Consider the following 18211-nt stretch of genomic DNA (forward strand, 5'->3'; position numbering starts at 1 on the left):
GTCAGTCACGTGTATCACATGACCCGACCTTCCCGAACCTCCGAAACTCGACCGTCTGCAAAGCATCCCAAAGCAAGTGTTCCTTCTCCTGAACAGAATCCCCTCATCTATCCCTCACCGTCAAAATGGCATTCGCTTGGAAAGCTGCTGGTATCACGTATGTTATCCTCTCGCTCTGAATTGTCTTGTCTGCTTCAGACCTTCCGACTGACGTCTTGGTTGACTTTTACAGCTACAACCGCTACTTGACCGTTGCCGCTCGCGCGGTCCGCAGGTCTCTCAAGGACGGTCCCCGTGCTGCTGCTGAGCGCCGCGGAAACATGGACTTGCGTTTCGCCAAGTGGGAGGTTCGTATATGCACGCCTGACATACCCTTCGCCAAACTCAATGGAATGAGGACGGTTTTGACTGACTATTGGTTTCCGGATATAGAACGGCAAGCAGGGTGAAGTCAAGTCCCTCGCCAAGGCCAACGACGAGGCTCTTGCTGCTCAGGCCGAGTCGAAATAAATACCCCGTTCCGAAAGTGTGTGAAAGAAGCCCGGAAGATGTGTATTCTGGATGAAGGATGTTGAGGTCTCGGGTGGAAAGCCATGGGCAGGAATGGAATAGATCTCTGTAGCATATTGGCCCCTTTGATCAGGTCTGAATAGAAAAGAACTATTTCTTCCTGTCGTTCTTCTCTAGCTGGCTAGCAGGGCCCGCTTAACCACAATGTAGTTTTTGTGCCTGCGAGAGCATGGGTTCCTGAACTGAACTCGACGGGCTCTGCTTGAGCGCGTGCGGCTTGTGTTCCCGCAAGTTTTGCCCTGTCCGCCCGACTCCCCGCCCTCCCCTCGCCCGCTCTCGGTCTGCTCCAACTCTCATTCCCCTTCCCCTTTGGAACAACCCTTCTTTTTAGACGACCCAGACAATCTGGCAGCTGGCTGCAAATGATCGTGGTTTCACATGCTGCCTAACGACTCATTCTCTGTTTCGACAATGCGGGTTGTCACGCAGTTGGTAGTCCCGCGCGACATCACCGATGAATTTACATCCGCTGCCTCAAGTGAGCCCACTTCCTCTCTAAAGCCCGCCCTTTAGTTAATCCACCGTATAAAGTGAATTGCCCACTGACTACTTTTCTACCTTTACCTCAGAGCTGAAAACTGGCCAGCTCGTCAAAGATGATTACTTCACGCTTTTCGAAGCAGTTGGGGCGCTGGAGGTCGGTTGCGACTCAATATACTTTTGACAGACGTCCGGCCGATTACATCAAACCAGAAGCTGATATTCTCCCATTTGTAATAGATTATGGACTCCAAGATGGATAGTGGATACCTAGGCCCCGGCGAAAACCATGCGCAGGCTTTGGATGACGATTACGATGTGACGCGGGAGCTTAGTCCGGAGGAGGTTCTAGGTATTATGGACGGATTGCTGTGTCATGAGGTATGTTGAGGTACTCGCACTCGAATTTTTGACGCTGCATCCGACCATGCTAACTGGTCTGTTGCGATAGATGGCATGGCATATGGGCCACCCTCTTTCCCAAACCCTCTTCACATCCCTTTACCTTGATAAGCTCTTATGGCCTGTCCCAAAGTCGCTCGATGAAGCCACCTTCTGTCGCGGACGTGCCGCGAGTAATGACAAGGAAGCCCCGATCGTGCATCTGGTACTGCGTGCTTATTGTCTAGCGCTCCTCAAATGCTGCGACTTTGTTCATGCACGAGTAGCCACTGAATACTATTTCGAGGTTGGTTTCGGCTTACTACATTCTCTTGGCTCCGCAGCTAACAACAATCCTTCATCACAGGAAGAGGACTTTGTCACCCAGCTCTACAATCGCAGTCTGCTGTCGCAATTCGAACCGGAACCATTCTACGACCTCCTTCATCAAGCGATCTATTGGGTTGACGAACAGAAGGACAGGTTGGATGAGAAAGTGCTGCAGGGCATAAAAACCAGACTGCTCTTCCGACGTGACTTTCTGAAGGGCATGGAACAAGATATCGAAGTGACTGAGACGAGGTCAAAGGAGCCGTTTTTGGCTTGTCTGCCTCAATTGGATGATATGGCCAAATCGACGACTCTTGGAGCGCAAGTGCCTGATTCGTTCAGTTGGAAGATCCAAAGAAAACTGGCCAGCACTGTGCCGCCACGACCGATGGTGAATATCAATTTCGACGATGCGCTGGCGCATCTGAGGCGACTATGTCAAGACGCAATTGATCTCCAAGAAGTCATCGGTTACCGCGGTCCTTACAATTTCAAGGTGGGTGGCCACACAGCTTTGTCGCTGCAGCAGTGTCTTATTAATGAACGCAGGTAACTGTCTGGACTTTGCTGTCACGGAAGCCTCAGCCATCAGTATATATCCGATCGCTGGTTCAGTCAATGATCGTAAACAACATGACAATACTGGGAGCCGTCCCGGTTAAACAGTTCCTGTACGATGAGCTCGCGGAGCTTGTACTACCGTCTAGTATACTTCTGCAAGCCAACATGGACGATATTGAGGTGCCTTCAGACCCCCGCTTCCAGATTGCCAAGCAAATGGACGCATTCGTGCAGCGCTTCTCCCAGGTAGGCACCTCCCATTCTCTCTTCCCGTGTATAGGTTTCTATCCCAGGCTTGACCCGACTAATACTCCTTGCAGCCCTTTGTGGACACGTTCCGTAGTTCCTGCCTGAATCGCTGCCGCATCCGCCGTACTGTTTGCCATACCATTGTCGACTGGGATAACTTGCAAATGGAGGTAAGTCTCCCGACATTCCAGTCAGCATGGGTAGGGCTAATCCTCTGTAGGCGGAAGATCTGGATGAGCAACTCCGTACCCTCAGCGAAGAACCCCCGCTGATGCTCGCTAATGGCGACGCAACGTACTCATACCCTCTTAGTAGCTGGGCCTACCATCAGAAACTGGTTCAATTCCGTCTCATTCTTCAGCTCGGGTTCGAGCTTTCTATCTACGCACCGGAAGAACTACCGGGGATGTACTGGTACCTGTCCCACATTTGTTCTACCCACCTAGGCCATATCGATCGTATCCGCACGTTCACTGTCGCCACGGCCAAACGAAACCTTCCCGATGTGGCCGCCAAGAAGCGCGATGCTCTTGAACGCCATGCTGCCCTCCAGAAGTCCCTCAAACTGCTCGAACGGCTCACGACGCACATCGTTGCGATTGACGCATTTGCGATTTCCCTGCACGCCCTGTACGTGCTCCTTGCTCGCCATCGTGTCCTGCCAACAGCCTCTTCACCCCAAGCGTACTCCAGCGACCGGTTGCGCTACGAACTCCGCATGAAACCCTTCCTTTCAATCACCTTGCCGGAATTGGTCCCCTACGATGAGTACCGCCGGGAAGCGGTGCTCGAAGGGGACAGTGACGAGATCGTGCTGGAGCGTGCCACTAAGGCGATCTCGGAAGCCCGGAAAGCGTGGGAAGCCACGCTAGCGAACGGGGCTTTTATCCGCGATTCCGATGGCGAGGAGAGCCCCGCACCAGCCATTGAAGAAGACTGGAAGCGCGACATCAAAGACACGAAGCGCGCCTGCATCGGTGCCAGTATTGCAATCGGAACAGTCAAGGAAGCATTGGAGAAGCGCACGCCAAAGGAACCATCTGATGAAGCGGCCAACCGCCCATCGGTAAACCTCCAGGTGACCATTCCAGAGGTTGGGAGTAAGGCCCGTTGGCATGATTGGTGGATAGTGCCGCAGATCTCCCAAGGGACAGTAGCAACCTCTAAGAAGACGTGAAGGGCGTCCTCTCTCTACGGCGACCGGTACTTGCCAGGCGGGCGCGAGTCGTGACAAGTAAAACAGACCCTTGTTGCCCTTCCCGCCGCGATCTTGACGGGGATTAGACCACGCGACGGCGGTCCCCCAGGGGCTGTGTGCGTCCTTCCCACCTTCGGCTGGAAGCGAAGACGACCGGCGCGGAGTAGTAGGCACATCCTGTGGCGGGAACGACAACGCTGATTGGCACCTCTGAAGCTGTGCACAAGAGCCGACCGTCCCCAAATGTTATCTAAATTACTTAGTGAAGCCCTAGGCAGCTGGTGTGGAGACATGCCCGATGCATCATGAAGTCATGTATACTATAAGATACACCAAACATACCGATCACATTGATGATGGTTTTCGATCTCTTACCTGGTTAACCCGACCTGCAGAGACAATAAGAGTAAAGGAAACACGCCAATAACATCAATCAAGCAGATCGATATCACCTTTCGATTGACACGTAATTAGACCACTTAGCCTCATCAGTTAAGGAAGGAGCGATCCAAACGTTACTGTAGTAGTCGTACCACTATCTACCAGCTCGCCTCGGTGGGAGAGAAGCAGTAAGAAGGATGTAATGTACAAAGCAGATCAGCCCATACCCATCCCTCAATTCCTTCCTTCCTTCCTTCCTTTCTTTCTTTCATACACTTACCTTACTTACTTACCCAGTCAGCTGACCCCGACCTGTCAAACTGCTTCGCCTTTACTACCTCTCAGCTCTCGCTATCCATCTCTCACTACTACAGCATCCATCAGCCTCTCTATCCCGGACTTGACATCCATCATCATTCCATCTTCCGACCTTCATTGATCAAGATGGGGAACAATATCGAATCATTAACCGAACTGCACGTTGATTATGCATTATGCAGTGATTGCTTGGGTTGCTAGCTCATAGCTCGCTCACTACGATACCGGGGTGAAAATGAGGTGGGAAACAATTAAATTTACTAAACCTGAAGTGACTACATTGCACTAACTACACTAATGTCCTGAACTAGACTAACAAGTGGGGATAGACAGAGTTGCGTTGACGAACTCAGTTAACTAAACCAGGGAGTTGCGTCGATGACCTCACCGGACCCGAGACTGTGGATGGATGGAATGGAATGGTGTGGACACAGCCGGGAAGGAAGGGCAGCGCCAGGATGAGAAGAACGAACGATGAGGGAACATCAGATGAACACCAATGGGCGATTAATCATTGGGTGGGAAATTGCCGAGCGGGAATGATTCACGGTTGGCTTGGTCCATGCGGAACAACAGACAGACACATTGAAAAGAACAAAGGGAAGGAAGGAAGGAAGGAAGGAAGGATTGAAGGGAAGCTGCCAAAAAGACTAACGATCGGGAACTCAACAATTGAGGGGAAAGGCATGATAAGATCTACTACTATTACTACCGACAATTTATAGATTTTTCTTCATTGCACGACTCTCTCCAGTTCCCGATTGGAACTTTGTTGAGAACCGGATGGAGGGGGAAGAAGGAGAAGAGAAGAGAATGAGACAACACGCCATCTCGGAAGGTTCCAATTCCACGGCACGGAATTCCTCAGCGGGCCTTTGGGGTTTGGGTTTGAGTTAGTTGGTCGGTTATGCCATTTTCTGCTTTTCACTCTCTTGCCGATGTCTGCCTGACTAACCGGTCGAGTCAGAGAGACACCCGAGAGGAAGAGAGAAGGAGACAGACGGAGGGAAAGGAAAGAGCTGAGAGAGAGAAGAGCCGGATCGGATCCCCTCCAAAAGCCAGTTAGTTCATCACCCCAAAGCTTGCTTGCTGTCGCTGCTGCTGCTCCCCAGGAAAAGATCGGCTTATGCATTGATCGGAGGATCGTCTATCTAACCTCGACCATCTTGTCCCCATCTTTTTGTTACTATCTTTACTTCCACAACTGTCACTCCTCATCATACTTTCTCAGGGCTTCACTTGCCTAAATCCAAACCTACTATTATTTCTGCTCGAAGACATCTGCTTATTATCATGGTGATTCAAAATCCTACGAGCAGCAGCAGCCGGGGTCGGACCCATTGATCGGTGAGTGTCTTGTCTCTTCTCTCCCCCCCTCCTTCTGCCTCTTCCTCCGTCTGGCTTTCCACTGTTTCGCCCTCCTCGGCAGCCCATCGATGAAATTTGCGTGTCCTGCTCCTCTGCCCAGTCCTAATGCGCCTATCTCCGTCGCGCTGAGAGTTGCTGACGTCTCGGCCCGTCTAACTCGATTCCTCATTCGCTCGCAGCTCTTTCGCTCCCTCTCTCTCTTTCTCTCTCTCTTGCTCTCCAATTTGCACGTGTCGTATACATTTTTTTGCTCGTTTTTTTGTTTTCAAACACTTTCGCCCAATGTCTCACATCTTTACTCACGTTTGCACTACGATTAGAGCCCCGTTTCGGAAATTAAGCGCGCGTGTATGATCGTCTGGTTGCACAGACAGACGTTTTGTCTATCCCTTCCCTTCCGTCACGCACATCAATCCCCGAGATTCCCCTCCCAAATAGCGGGGACCAAGCAAACGTCTGCAAATCCTACCGCAAGCAATGCCTACCTATCCTATCCGTCGCCGGCCGCGCGAGTGTAAAACTTGTCTACCCTGCCGTGCCAGCAAGGTCCGCTGCGATCGCAATGTTCCATGCGGTAACTGCGTCAAGCGCAACTTCACCTGCTCCTACGGTCGTCCTCCACCCACCGCTCCCAGACCGGCCTCCTTCATTCCCGACCAGTATGCCTCGTCCGCTACGACCCCCGCCACCAATACGCCTCAGTACATGCCTTCCGCGGCTTATCAGCCTGCCGCCCATCGCGATGGTCCCTACGGTGCCGATCCCGAATCAGCCAGCTCTGCCAACCAGGATGGTCTATCAGAGATGGTAACGCTGTCGCAAGAGGAATGGGACGAGATCAACTCCAAGATGCAGACAATGGAACAGATCCTGACCAGTTTGGGCTCTTTGTTTCAGGCGCACGGCGCGCGGAAAGTCGCCCACTCCCGATCGGAACCGTCGCAGGAGCAGGAGGAGGAAGACGACTCGCCTGCCTCCGAGGGCATCTATGGATCAACTACGCTGAGAACAAACTCAGTCCACATCGGATCGAGGTCTGCTCTGGTGGACATTCTAGACAAATCGAAGGTTTCCGAGGACACGGCGCAGGCGCTACCCAAAGATGACCTTCTTACCGAGCTGGCGATGGGGAACGAGTCGGCCGCCTATCCCTTCGTGGACCTTTGGTCGTCCGATCCGTATACGTTCAATATCTCTGGCGTGTGCAGTGTGCTGCCCGACGATGAGCAATGCCGAAAATTTCTAGCCTTCTATCGGAATATTGGTGCGGTGCTGTATCCCGTGCTGCCCGATCTCGTCAAGTTTGAGGCGGACATGAACAAGCTGTTGCAGGGCCGACAGGCCGCGGGTGGCGTATATAGTCCGGATGCTAATGGCCTAGTGAAGCCGTTTGGCATGAGTGTCTCTTTTCTTAGCCTTCTATTTGCTGTTTTAGCGTCTGGCTCTCAACTATCTGATCTGCCTGGGAAAGAACGCGAGTTGACCTCGTGGGTATACGGTTGGTCGACACTTCCACACTAGCTTCTAATCATTTCATACTTACCCGCCCTAGTGTCTTGTTCTTACCATTGCCTGCGCATGTTGAACTATGTGTCTCAGCCATCCCTGGAGGTGATCCAGATCCTTTTGATCATTGGCAGTGTCTTGTCGTATAACATGAACGCAGGCGCATCTTACACGTTGCTGGGTGAGTAACATTCACGCACCCGAGGCAGCAGCTTGAAGCTAATGTACTCGACGGAAAGGAATGACGGAGCGAATGTGTATGGTGCTGGGCCTCCATGTCGAGACCTCGGGTTTTTCGCGAGCCACGCAGGCAGCGCGGAGAAGAGTATGGTAAGGGAAACCATCGACAATCATGAGAGTGACTGGAAAGTTCTCCGATGCTAATGCGCAACGCAATCAGGTGGGCGATGGCTTTTCAGAACAGTCATTTTTCCTTGGCGTATGACCGACCATCCATCACCATGATCAACCAGCCGGAGATCCCGTACGATCCGAAATCGATGCCCGGTCACCGAGGGTATTTCGAAACGCTTTGCCGCCTGATTCAGGTTGTCCTCGACATGCTGCGAGGGCTGATGTTCACCCACCATTCCCACCTGCGGTACCACGAAATCCGGGAGTATAAGCAGCGCATTGAACGAATCATTGCCGAGGCCGCACCGCATTTGAAATCTCGCGAACGCTGTGCGACGCTCGGGGAGCATATCGAACGGACCGAACTGCGACTCCATTCCTCGTATTTCATATCTCTCATGTGCCGAGTTTCGTTGGATCCGGAAACTCCGATGGATGAACAGCGGCGCGAAATTGTTCGGGAGGATTGCTTGACGAACTTGAGAAACACGATCGAGGCATTCATTGAGCTGCATTCCATCAATTCCCATGCCTCGCGAACCTGGATTAGCCTGCAACGAACCATTGCGTCAGCATTTCTTTTGGTAGCGAATAACAACGATAAGTTGCATCCGCAGACGTGGGACTTGATCGAGAAACTGGAAGCGGCGTTGTCGGACCATGTCCATGACGATAAGAGCAGCGACCACAACAGCAAGACGGACACTGCCAAGCACCTTGCATCTTCCCTTCACGCTCTTCGGGAGGTCAGTGCCGCCTTCCGTGCGCGCAAAACGCGCCACCGGGTGGTGCCGAAAGTGGTACCTAGCCTGCAGAACACTTCCCCTGCCACCTCGTTCGCATCGCCATCCTCCACTCTGGGATCGGGGGTACCAGCGTACTCCTCTGGCCAGAGCGTTTCTCCAGATGGGCATATTGACAACATTCTTAACCAGGTTTCGGATGTAATGCTATTTCCCAGCATGAGTTCGGGAAATGCTTGACCCATCAACCGGGCAGTCATCCAAACACATGATAGTTAGTGAATTTGTGCGACGGCCCCAACGGACGCGGGCGCACGGGCTCACCCACCCGGTCCCTCTCACCCGCTGTTGGGTGTATGAAGCGCCCCGTAGAGAGTACACCTACACCAGTGAGACGGCTGAGAGAAGTCGTACCAGCAGACTCCTCCGCTGAACAACCGTGTCAGTCATGCCGCATATATTACAGTGTGCCCCTTGGGCGAGCCTTGATGGCCCTATAGCCAGCGTCGACAAGCTTCCCCCTCCCCCCCTGATAACTAGCGGTGTGAGGGGGGTGAAAGAATCGAGCAGGATGCAGAATTCTTCAGACATAGCAAGAAGGAAAGTGGGGGGTTGGTTCGTTCAACTCCCGGGGAGTAGTGAGGGGGGTTTTACTGAGGACAGGGCGAGACGAGGCCAGGCAGCGGGCGGGTATTTGTAGCGGAGAGATGGGCGGACCGGGGCGTGAGAAGCAGCCTTCCCCCCTTCGCGGCGGAGGTTGGATGGCGATGAAGATGGGCTGCTGCTGCTGCGTCTTTGAGTTTGACGACGAGCTTGACTCGCGGATCAGGCAGCTTCCTTGCCCGGCCGAAGAATGACCGCTTCGGCCGAAGAAAACGATCGCCCGAACATTCCTCCCGGAATTGGCAGTTCGTCGGTTTGGGTTCGAAGACGATTTCCAGTTCGGTTCCGAATTCCTGTAATAATAATATCCTTTTAAAAGTTTGATTAGAAGATCTTGTCGTTTTCGAATTCCCTCCCCAAGTCTCTCCCCTTCAGGAACCACATTGCTCGTGATCGTCTTTCCTTCCTGGTGTTTCGTCCCTCTTCTTGTCGGGCGCCGAAACAAGTGGGAGTAGCTTCGCGGTTATTTCCTTTTGCACGTTGGGGGGCCCCGTCTAGTGAGTGAGCGCCAAGGCACGGTTTAAAAGCCTCATCGACCAACTCATGAGGTATGAGTGTAAAGGCGATGAGAATGTGGGTGAGTAAAAGAGAGAAATAAAGAAGAAAAAGTGAACAAAATGGGACACCCAAAAAATATTAGGGAGGATGAATGAGGCTTCGAACCAAAAGCCAGGCTGTCTTGTCTGTTTTCTTTGCGATGGAATCCACACCTCTCGTTTCAAGTGAAGGTTGGCCCTGTTGTTCGGCCGGATAGCACCGATCCATGAGCCGAACGGCGAGACCCGGAAAGTCCGAAATCAGGAAGAAAAAAGGGGGGGGGGGGGCAGCAGCAAAGAAAATAAACAAAAAAAGAGGGACGGTGGCGGATTCACTACTACCACTACTATTACTACAAAGTACTAGTATTATCCAGTCCGCGCACACCAAAGTTATGTGTCACGACTGACGAGTACTATATCACTAAACTAACCTACTACTTAGGTACGTACTACTATATCGCTCGTGACAAGGCTGCGGGGTCAACCGTTGAGCCTAGTTTAGGATCGATTGACTGATTGATTAATTCCTTGGTCCGGTCGAACCACACTTCTTCCTTTTCTTGTCTCGGGGCCGAAACAAGGGCGAACTTGGAACTTCTATTTCGGTTTCTGTTTCTGTTCCAGGCCTTGCAACCCTGACTCGTCGTCTCTTCTCTCTTCTTTCTCACAGCAAAAACACTTCCGCGGACTAGATACTACCCCGATTGTCGGATACCAGTGGTTGCTGTGCTCTCTTTCTCTGCCTTGCATTCTATTGATGCACGTACCGTGACACACTAGGGCGCACGCATGAAAGACTATATCATATTTGGAATGAAGATCGTCAGTGGATGCTGGATGCTGGTGCTCTAGTTCGCTCTTCCCTGCCTTGGTTTGGTTTGGTTGTGTCGGCGGGCGTTTGTTCTTTTGTCCTATCCTATCCCTTCTCCCGGTGTACGTTGTACCCTTCTTCTATACTACGTACTCCCGGCAGTCTCGTTGCACTGAGGGAGGGGAGGGAGGGAGGGAGGGAGGGGTGTCGCGTCAGTCCACTACCACCAGCTAGCCAGCTCAAGTGACATACACGCGAGTGATCATACAATCTAGGACAGGGATTCGAATCCAGAGCGGATACAGCCATGTCTTGTCGGCTCGGACGTTTAGGGAAGACAGTGCACGGCTAGCAGAATGGTAACGGCCATCCTAAACCTCCTGAATCCTGAGTGGTGTAATGTGCGCGCTGCGGTTGTAGCCAGGACCTGGCTGGCTGGCTGGCTGGTTGGCTGGCGTGGGGTCGGGCGCAGTAATAGTCAAGGAAACACAGTAACTGGATATGTTCGACCCTGGACAGGTATACCGTATGATCCCTTATCCTCTGAAGGATCCGGCCGAAACGGTTGTTCTAGTTCAACCTAGCACGTGGCTTTGGCTAGGGTCCCTCCACGGATATACCCTTCGGGGTAAGGACGTGATGCGCAATTGGTCTGTCCTTGTATCCTCATGCCCTTATCCCCCCTGTCTATCATCTCTCAACCGTCGGATATACGGTAAAAAGTTGAACCCTGGGTTCAACTGGATAATAGTTGTGACGTATGCGCCAAGGGCTCCGGGCGTGCGGAAAAGGCCTCATCCTGTCAAGGCAGACATTTTCTTAGAACCCTTATCGCAGTGATACTGTTCGCGGGCATGATGGCAGGATGTAGGATGGTGGGACTGGGGCCGGACTTGTCTGGTCGAGGATATGCAGTACGTAGTTAACCTGTGCCTGTGCATTCTTCTGTGCGGGTGTGATGGAAGAACTAAGCAGTAGAGGATTCGTAGTAATGGAGATCGAGAGTGTAGAGGAACGTAAAGTACGAGATCAAGTTCAATGTTTCTTCCTGTCATCCGAGTTGGATGGAACCTCAGGCACACCGAGGGATCTCGTGACGAGGCGCACGGATTCGATTTTCCTTTTTGACTTGGACTTCCTCTGCATCTCCATCAATGCTGCCTGGTTGAGCTTGTCCGCATCTCACTTCCCGGTTGTAAGCTTATGCCCTGTTTGTGGTTTCATCATGGATCGTGAACCAGCTTGATGATAGATTCGCTGAGAATGAGATTGAGTGCAACTGGGTTGGACAAGCTGGGTTGTTGCAGTGCCTCACTTACGGTCGATGATTTGCCATATAGGAGCATCAAGAAAGGAAACCTATACGTGGCTGCACTCATCCAATCAGTGCACAAGAATGGCTCGAATGCCTCAGCGGCACCCATCGGTTTGATGAACTACCGAAGTCCACCTCCATTTGACCTTAACTTCATTCTCTAGACACTACCTGCATCTATCGATCACTTATTGCACGCTAACCAGAAGGAACGAAACCCCTCTACTTCACACACTATCCAAACCAAACCAGCAGTGCCCGACAACTTGAACCCTGGTAAGCCTCGCTTCATCTCCTTCACCTCTAAAAACCAGATATTACTTAGAATCGGCATTCCACGGCACGACCATCTTGCACAGTACAAGCTAACAAACGCCCCAAACACTAGGGTATCTACATCCCGTCAGAAAAACCCAGTCTAGATAGATGCCGATCCAGCGAGCTCGCCTCAGTGGATACCCCTCGGCCAAGACCCGGAAACGACCGGAAACTGGTTCCTTTGAGCGAGATTATTCTCCATCTCGCAAACTGGTGCTGGTTCGATCGCGGCTGGGTGTTGTATCAGGGTATCTAACCAGATCCCGTTCTCTGGCCAAGGGGCTAGAACCGTGGCTCGGAACTATCTTCCAAAGGGGAATGACGGGCCCGATCTGGTGGAAACCGTGGAAAGCCAATTTGAGGGCCGCTCGGGCGATCCTTGGGTACGATGAGACATTATTTTCCGTCTTTCCGTATGAAGGTAGGCGCTTTCGGCCGCAGGTTGGTTCCCTATTGCCGTTCCTTACTCTTCTTTAGTGCAGCGCTGTTAGATCATCACTGGGATTGACACGCAGAATACTGCAAGGGGGATCATGGTCACGGACAATGGGGTGTTTACTAAACTAGTCAGTGGGTGTGTTGGATTAGTTGGCACTAAGGATTTTCATCTCATGTGCAGTGAGATTTGTTTGGCTCGCAAGCGTGCATGGCCTCGCTTAAATGGAGACTGACTGGATTCGTTTAGTCGGCTTCGCTGATAGATTCAGTTGGTGGTTGACTAACCGAACATTCTTAGCTCCTCTGATCACTAGCAATGCTCTGGTCGGGCTGAAGCTCGAGAAATACTACAGGGCTTCGACCTTGTTCTTGGCGGTCTTGCTGGACTGAAAAGAACAAGATCCTTTGTCATTGCTGTCTGCCCCGGACATTTGCTGATGGAATAGATCTCGTGCATAACCTCACTGGACCCCACATACTATCGGATGAGCGGTGTAAGCACAGCGGATAATTGCACAATAGGGGTGCATCCTTACCAGTCACCAACAATGAGAATTACAGAGTGATGCTAATCCTGGGAATCAAGAATAATCTAAGCAGCATAGCAACAGGTCATACGCATTCGAACCCCCTTCGCGTGTCTGAAATGCGATTTCTAAGCAGGAATCCTCGAACTTCGAGCCTCAAACTTATGAAAATCTGATAGATCGCCGATTTCATATCATTGGTGTCAAGATCCAGGCTCGGACGAAGTGTTTCATACGATGGAAGGTTGGGGAGAAGAATTGCCTAGACCATGGCAAACGGATCCTCAGGCAGGTGCTGAGCGCTTAGGGAGGCTGTGGCTTGACCAGTGATGCTGGTCCAAAGCCTTTCACTGAGCTCTGTATAGCGTGGGGGTTGCACACATCCCCCAGTGATCACCCAGTCTGGCCTTGAAATTGGCAGTGTACTCTTGGAAGCCAGACCTAGGATGGATGGAGCATGGAGGGTCTACTGAACTACAGTGAAGTGTGCCAAAGTGACAGGCCTCCAGGTGAAGCGGTTGAGGTTGTGCAAGTTCTTTAGTGACGGCGGAGACCATTGGCTTTTCTCCTGGTGCGACAGTTACTGCATAAAATGTTCAGCTGCAGACCAACGGACCTTTGCAGTTAGGGGAAGCCAAAAACCACCAAAAGCGACCACATACATGACCAACGCCGACGAGCTCAAGTGATAATTGAGATAGGGCGCTAATGATACATCAAACTAAGCAAGCTGGCGATCACTACCAAATAAATATAATGTCAGTCGCTGCAGCATGCTAGACAAGGATGTGTGATCGACTGGATAGCAATGTGCATCGGTTATGAACGATATCAGCAGCATGAGACGCACTGGGCCCATAGTTCATACTAGTGTCCCTAAAACAAGATTATCACGCAGCTTACAGTCGCACAAACTTGAAATCAAGAAGTCGACTGGCCTATCGAAGACTGTGTTGGGTGCAGTCTCCATCAGTTCGAGAAACATCCCTGTTTGGACAAGGCTGCTAATTGGTGGGCATACCCATATTCATGCTGTTTGCTTAATGCAGAAGTCATCCCAATGCATGAACCTCAACCTGGACAGCAATCTACATGATTGTCCACCCCTATCCATGTTGTGCTAAGTCTACACCGCAATAGCTCCCATCTATACAGGTTTCTTCCATTTAAAAGCACCATCCAGCCCCCCCCCCCCCCTTATAGCCATACTCACTGTCGACTCATCATCCTACCAAACCTCAAAACACCCGAGCTCTAAGACCATGACCCTCACAACAGACTACCATTCAGGCAAAGCCTACGTCCTAACCGGCGGCTGCTCAGGCATCGGCCTCGCCGTCCTGCACTACCTCCTCGCACGATCCGCCATCATCCACATCCTCGACATCTCATCCACCCCACCAGAACTCCCCTCCCACCTCTCCCAGAAGGAGAAAAACCTCCACTTCTACCCCAACACAGACGTCTCCTCCGTAAACGCCGTCCAAAAAGCCTTCGACCAAATCACCACCACCACCCCAACCCTCCACGGCCTAATCAACAACGCCGGAATCGCCTACCAACCCGTCGCCTTCGGGTTCGAATCCGATGATATTTTCAACCGCGTCATGGATGTAAATGTCCGCGGCGTATGGAACGTGGGAAACGCATTCCTCTCGCACATCCTCCCAAGCGAAGCCGATCAGCAGTTCAACCCAGCGACAGCTAGAGAAGGCCGAGGCGTGATTGTGAATCTATGTTCAACGGCATCTTTCCACGCTAACCCGGGGTATGTGTCATACACGGTGAGCAAGCATGCCGTGTTGGGCATGACGAAAGCATGGGCGGCGAACTTTGCGGGCCAGGGGGTGAGAGTTAATGGCGTGGCGCCGGGAGCTACGGATACGCCTTTGATAGATGGTATCTCGTTTAAGGATAAGCAGGAGCAATACCTGAGTCAGGTGCCATTGGGTAGGAGGTGTGCTAAACCTGAGGAGATAGCTGATGCGGTTGGGTTCTTGTTGGGCAAGGAGTCGAGTTATATGACGGGACAGGTGATTACTGTGGATGGGGGGAGATATATATGATGACTACTAGTGATAGATACTATATGTAGCACAAACCCAATACTGAAAGATAATCATTATCAACCCCCAAAGCACCTCCTCCACCGGCCTCACCACAACCTCCATCCTCTCCCTCGCCTGCCCAAACGTCTCCACCTCCTCCACCACATCCTCATCTCCAAACCCAACCCTAACCATATTCACCGTCCTTCGACTCTGCTCCCCCGTAAAATAATTAACCGGCACAAACCTCACCCCCGCCACCGCAGTTGTCATCACCGTATTCAGGTAAATCCCCGGTAGTAGGAACATGATGCATCGCCAGATTAACCCACACCACCAGATCCGTCTGACTGAGGTCCTCGCCATCGAAGTACTCGTCGAAGTTAATCATGGGGTTATATACGTCTTGGTTATTGTATGGATATGCGGACCGCGATTCGTGGTCGTGGTGTTGGGTGATTTGGATGTCGTGTTCGGACCAGTGGGCTGCGTGGATGAGGGTGCTCGAGTTTATGATTGTTAGGTGGTTTGTACCTCCCCCTCCGGAGGAGGAGGAAGAGGAAGGGAGGATACGGTAGCCGCGGTATTCACCGTAAGCGTTACGGGCGTCTTGGTTTATGTGCTGAGCATCGTTTTTGTTGTTGCTGATTGGGGAAAGTTGAGACGGCTTTCTGTTTCGGAGGAGAGGATGCGGCGGGAGAGGTGCATTGTGTTTCGCGGTTGGTTGGGGTTGGACCATGGGTAGGAGGTTGTGATTGGGACGAGGGAGGGAGGGAGGTGAGTTCGATGGAGTTTGCGGTGCTGAGGATGTCGAAGTCGGCTTTGAAGTTGAGGATGTGGTCGTGCATGGAGCCCGAGAGGGCCGAGTGGATTGGGTAACCGTAGTTGGTGTTGTGGGCGGAGTGGGCGGAGTGGGCGGCTTGGATGTAGCCTGAGGCGCGGACTTTGATGCCGATGGTGCCATCGAGGTGGAAGGTGTAGCTGTGATTTGACTTTTAGTGAGTGAGTGAGTGAGTGTGTGGGAAGGGTAATACCTGATGGTGTAGTCGTAGTTGCCGATGGTGGAGACGGGTCGGAGAATGAGGTAGATGTTCTTGGTGGTGGAGACGTAGCTTGGGTTGGTGTGTCGCTGGATGGGGTAGTCGGCGTCGTACTCAAAGAGACAGAGACTGTCGATATGGGTATGTGTTGCTTCGGACTCGTAGAAGGAGGTGTTGAGGTATGTGGCATAGATTGGACAGTCGTAGCCTTTGACGAGCTCGAATGTGTACGGGCCGAACCCGTAATAGGAGTCTAGGTATGCGGTACTGGATTGGACGGGGTCGGTTTCTGCGTAGTGTGACAGAGCTTCTTGTAGGCCTAGCTAGTATAGAATGCGCTGGCCTTTGTAGCGGAGGTCGAAGATGAAAACACCAGTCTCGCGGGAGGAGCCGATATAGAAGAGGAAAACCCATCCAGGTTACGTATTTTTGTTCTGTGTCGAGAGCGTACCGTGCTCCTGATGGGGCAACCATGACTGGAGGCTGCTTTTGATCTTCTGAGAGGATCGGCCCCTCTTGGTCTGTTCGCGCCCAAGTCGCCTTCAGTGTTGGAGGGCAGCTTGACGAAGCCTGGGGAGTAGTATGCCTTGCGAAAAGCGTTGGTGGTTTCGTAGAATATGTTATTGTAGAGCCAGCCCTCCAGCTTCCACTTGGATGGATCACGGCCTGTGATGTCGGACTTGAAGATTAATCCCAGGGGCAGAATGCTGCTGGCGTCGAAGTCGTCAACAGGGAGATTCCAAAATGTACCCCAACGGATGATCCGACCATCATCCTGCCATAGGGGGTCAATCCCTGGGATTCTTATGGTATCATTGTTTAGGCCTAAGACTGTGCCGTTGAAGAGGTCCAGAGTGATGTCGACTATCGAAGCGCTGATCTTGTATAGCCATTCAGAGTAAATAGTGTCGTGGTCAGCGACAAGATTACGTATGCGGCCTTGTGTCTTGCGCGTGTAGGGATATTCCAGTGGCACCCATGTGGTGGTAGATTTGTTTGTAATTGGTAGAGGTCCAACCAGTAGTTCGGCGTAGTATGGGTCGAGAGTAGCACGCACGTCGAGCACGACCTGCGCATAACGCCTGGGAGGGGGGTGATCGTGGTCCAGATACTGCAGCACATCGGACTTGTTCGGACGCGTCAGTTCGACAAGGAAACTGTATGGTCAGCGTGCTGCCATGAACGGAGTAGCTAAGCTTACATTGTATTGTCCCACTCCCCGGCATCGTCGGCGGCGGTTAGGTTTAGCTCAGGCTGTTGGAACAGCCATTGCACAACAGATGCCGTCTCAACTTCTGTCAGGCCTCCCGAAATGTTTTTATTGGGAGACTTGATTATTGTAAAGTTACTCGACGTGCCTGAAAATAAAAGTGTTGCGGAGCGAGCTTGCAGGTTGTGCATCCAGCCCTTTCTCACTTGACCGTGGCGTACCCATCCTGGTTTGTGCTAGGCCGAGACCGAGCTAGTACATCGCTTGTGAGAACTATAAGCAAGAGACAGAGCATCTTTAGTGAAAAAAATCCGTCGCATGTTGGGCGATTGAGATTCATATATAATGCTTACATCAGATACGCAGAGTAGAGTTCGTCTGTATATACCCGCAAGCCTCTGTGTAGCTCAGCTGATGCCATAGTCACACCAAGAATGTCCCCGTATACGATCACGCTTGTTATAATCCCGAAGTGGATGTTGCGTTTCCTGATCGGGATTCATTCTGCAGGTGGACTTGCTGGAACAAACAAGATATCCTGCATCAAACGAGTATTGGCTCGATAGCCTAGGTTATGGGGAAGTTGAAGAGAATTTGGACCCTCGGTCACGGCTGTGCTTAAGTTCGGGCACTTATGAGCGAATAGGTTTATCGCGGCACGGGTGATGAAGAGCTTCAAGGATGTCTTTTTATCATCATGGTCAGGCTGTAGCTTCTGCACGGGACAAATAAGCACTAATGCACTACAGGCAGCATAGTTACACTTTGACAGCTCCAATCGGAAGATAATGAAAAGGTGAAGAATACAGAGAGTTTGGGGATAAACCTACAGCTGTCGAACACGCAACGGCGTCGTTGATCAT

At 51.8% G+C, this 18211-nt stretch overlaps 5 protein-coding genes across 5 annotated transcripts; 3 read left to right on the forward strand and 2 right to left on the reverse strand.

The window, feature by feature from the left end:
• Positions 1-125: 125 nt before the first annotated feature.
• Positions 126-510, forward strand: BO83DRAFT_425900 (ATP synthase subunit epsilon family protein; the record flags this gene model as incomplete). The annotated part of the gene is made up of 3 exons (XM_025535237.1): positions 126-157; positions 233-347; positions 433-510. 3 exons carry the CDS (start codon positions 126-128, stop codon positions 508-510), a joined length of 225 nt encoding a protein of 74 aa, XP_025389136.1.
• A 341-nt stretch (positions 511-851) lies between these two features.
• Positions 852-4107, forward strand: BO83DRAFT_377448 (N-alpha-acetyltransferase 35, NatC auxiliary subunit). Its single transcript, XM_025530996.1, has 8 exons — positions 852-1048; positions 1140-1207; positions 1291-1431; positions 1502-1738; positions 1799-2257; positions 2311-2568; positions 2643-2741; positions 2792-4107. The coding sequence occupies exons 1-8, from the start codon at positions 982-984 to the stop codon at positions 3746-3748; spliced, it is 2286 nt and encodes a 761-aa protein (XP_025389137.1). The 5' UTR covers positions 852-981; the 3' UTR covers positions 3749-4107.
• Positions 4108-4716: 609 nt separating this feature from the next.
• On the reverse strand, positions 4717-5806 carry BO83DRAFT_377449 (uncharacterized protein). The gene has a single exon (XM_025530997.1). It carries the CDS (start codon positions 5598-5600, stop codon positions 5202-5204), a length of 399 nt encoding a protein of 132 aa, XP_025389138.1. The 5' UTR covers positions 5601-5806; the 3' UTR covers positions 4717-5201.
• Positions 5807-6172: 366 nt separating this feature from the next.
• BO83DRAFT_244175 (Zn(II)2Cys6 transcription factor) lies at positions 6173-8783 on the forward strand. The gene is made up of 4 exons (XM_025526990.1): positions 6173-7334; positions 7389-7523; positions 7582-7672; positions 7743-8783. The coding sequence occupies exons 1-4, from the start codon at positions 6314-6316 to the stop codon at positions 8677-8679; spliced, it is 2184 nt and encodes a 727-aa protein (XP_025389139.1). The 5' UTR covers positions 6173-6313; the 3' UTR covers positions 8680-8783.
• Positions 8784-14731: 5948 nt separating this feature from the next.
• BO83DRAFT_397795 (amine oxidase catalytic domain-containing protein) lies at positions 14732-17539 on the reverse strand (the record flags this gene model as incomplete). Its single annotated transcript, XM_025533205.1, has 8 exons — positions 14732-14981; positions 15181-15311; positions 15346-15742; positions 15861-16079; positions 16133-16457; positions 16549-16678; positions 16704-17295; positions 17340-17539. 8 exons carry the CDS (start codon positions 17537-17539, stop codon positions 14732-14734), a joined length of 2244 nt encoding a protein of 747 aa, XP_025389140.1.
• Positions 17540-18211: the final 672 nt, after the last annotated feature.

This window comes from Aspergillus eucalypticola (genome assembly GCF_003184535.1).
Source record: "Aspergillus eucalypticola CBS 122712 chromosome Unknown BO83scaffold_9, whole genome shotgun sequence".
NCBI classification, from domain to species: Eukaryota; Fungi; Ascomycota; class Eurotiomycetes; order Eurotiales; family Aspergillaceae; genus Aspergillus; species Aspergillus eucalypticola.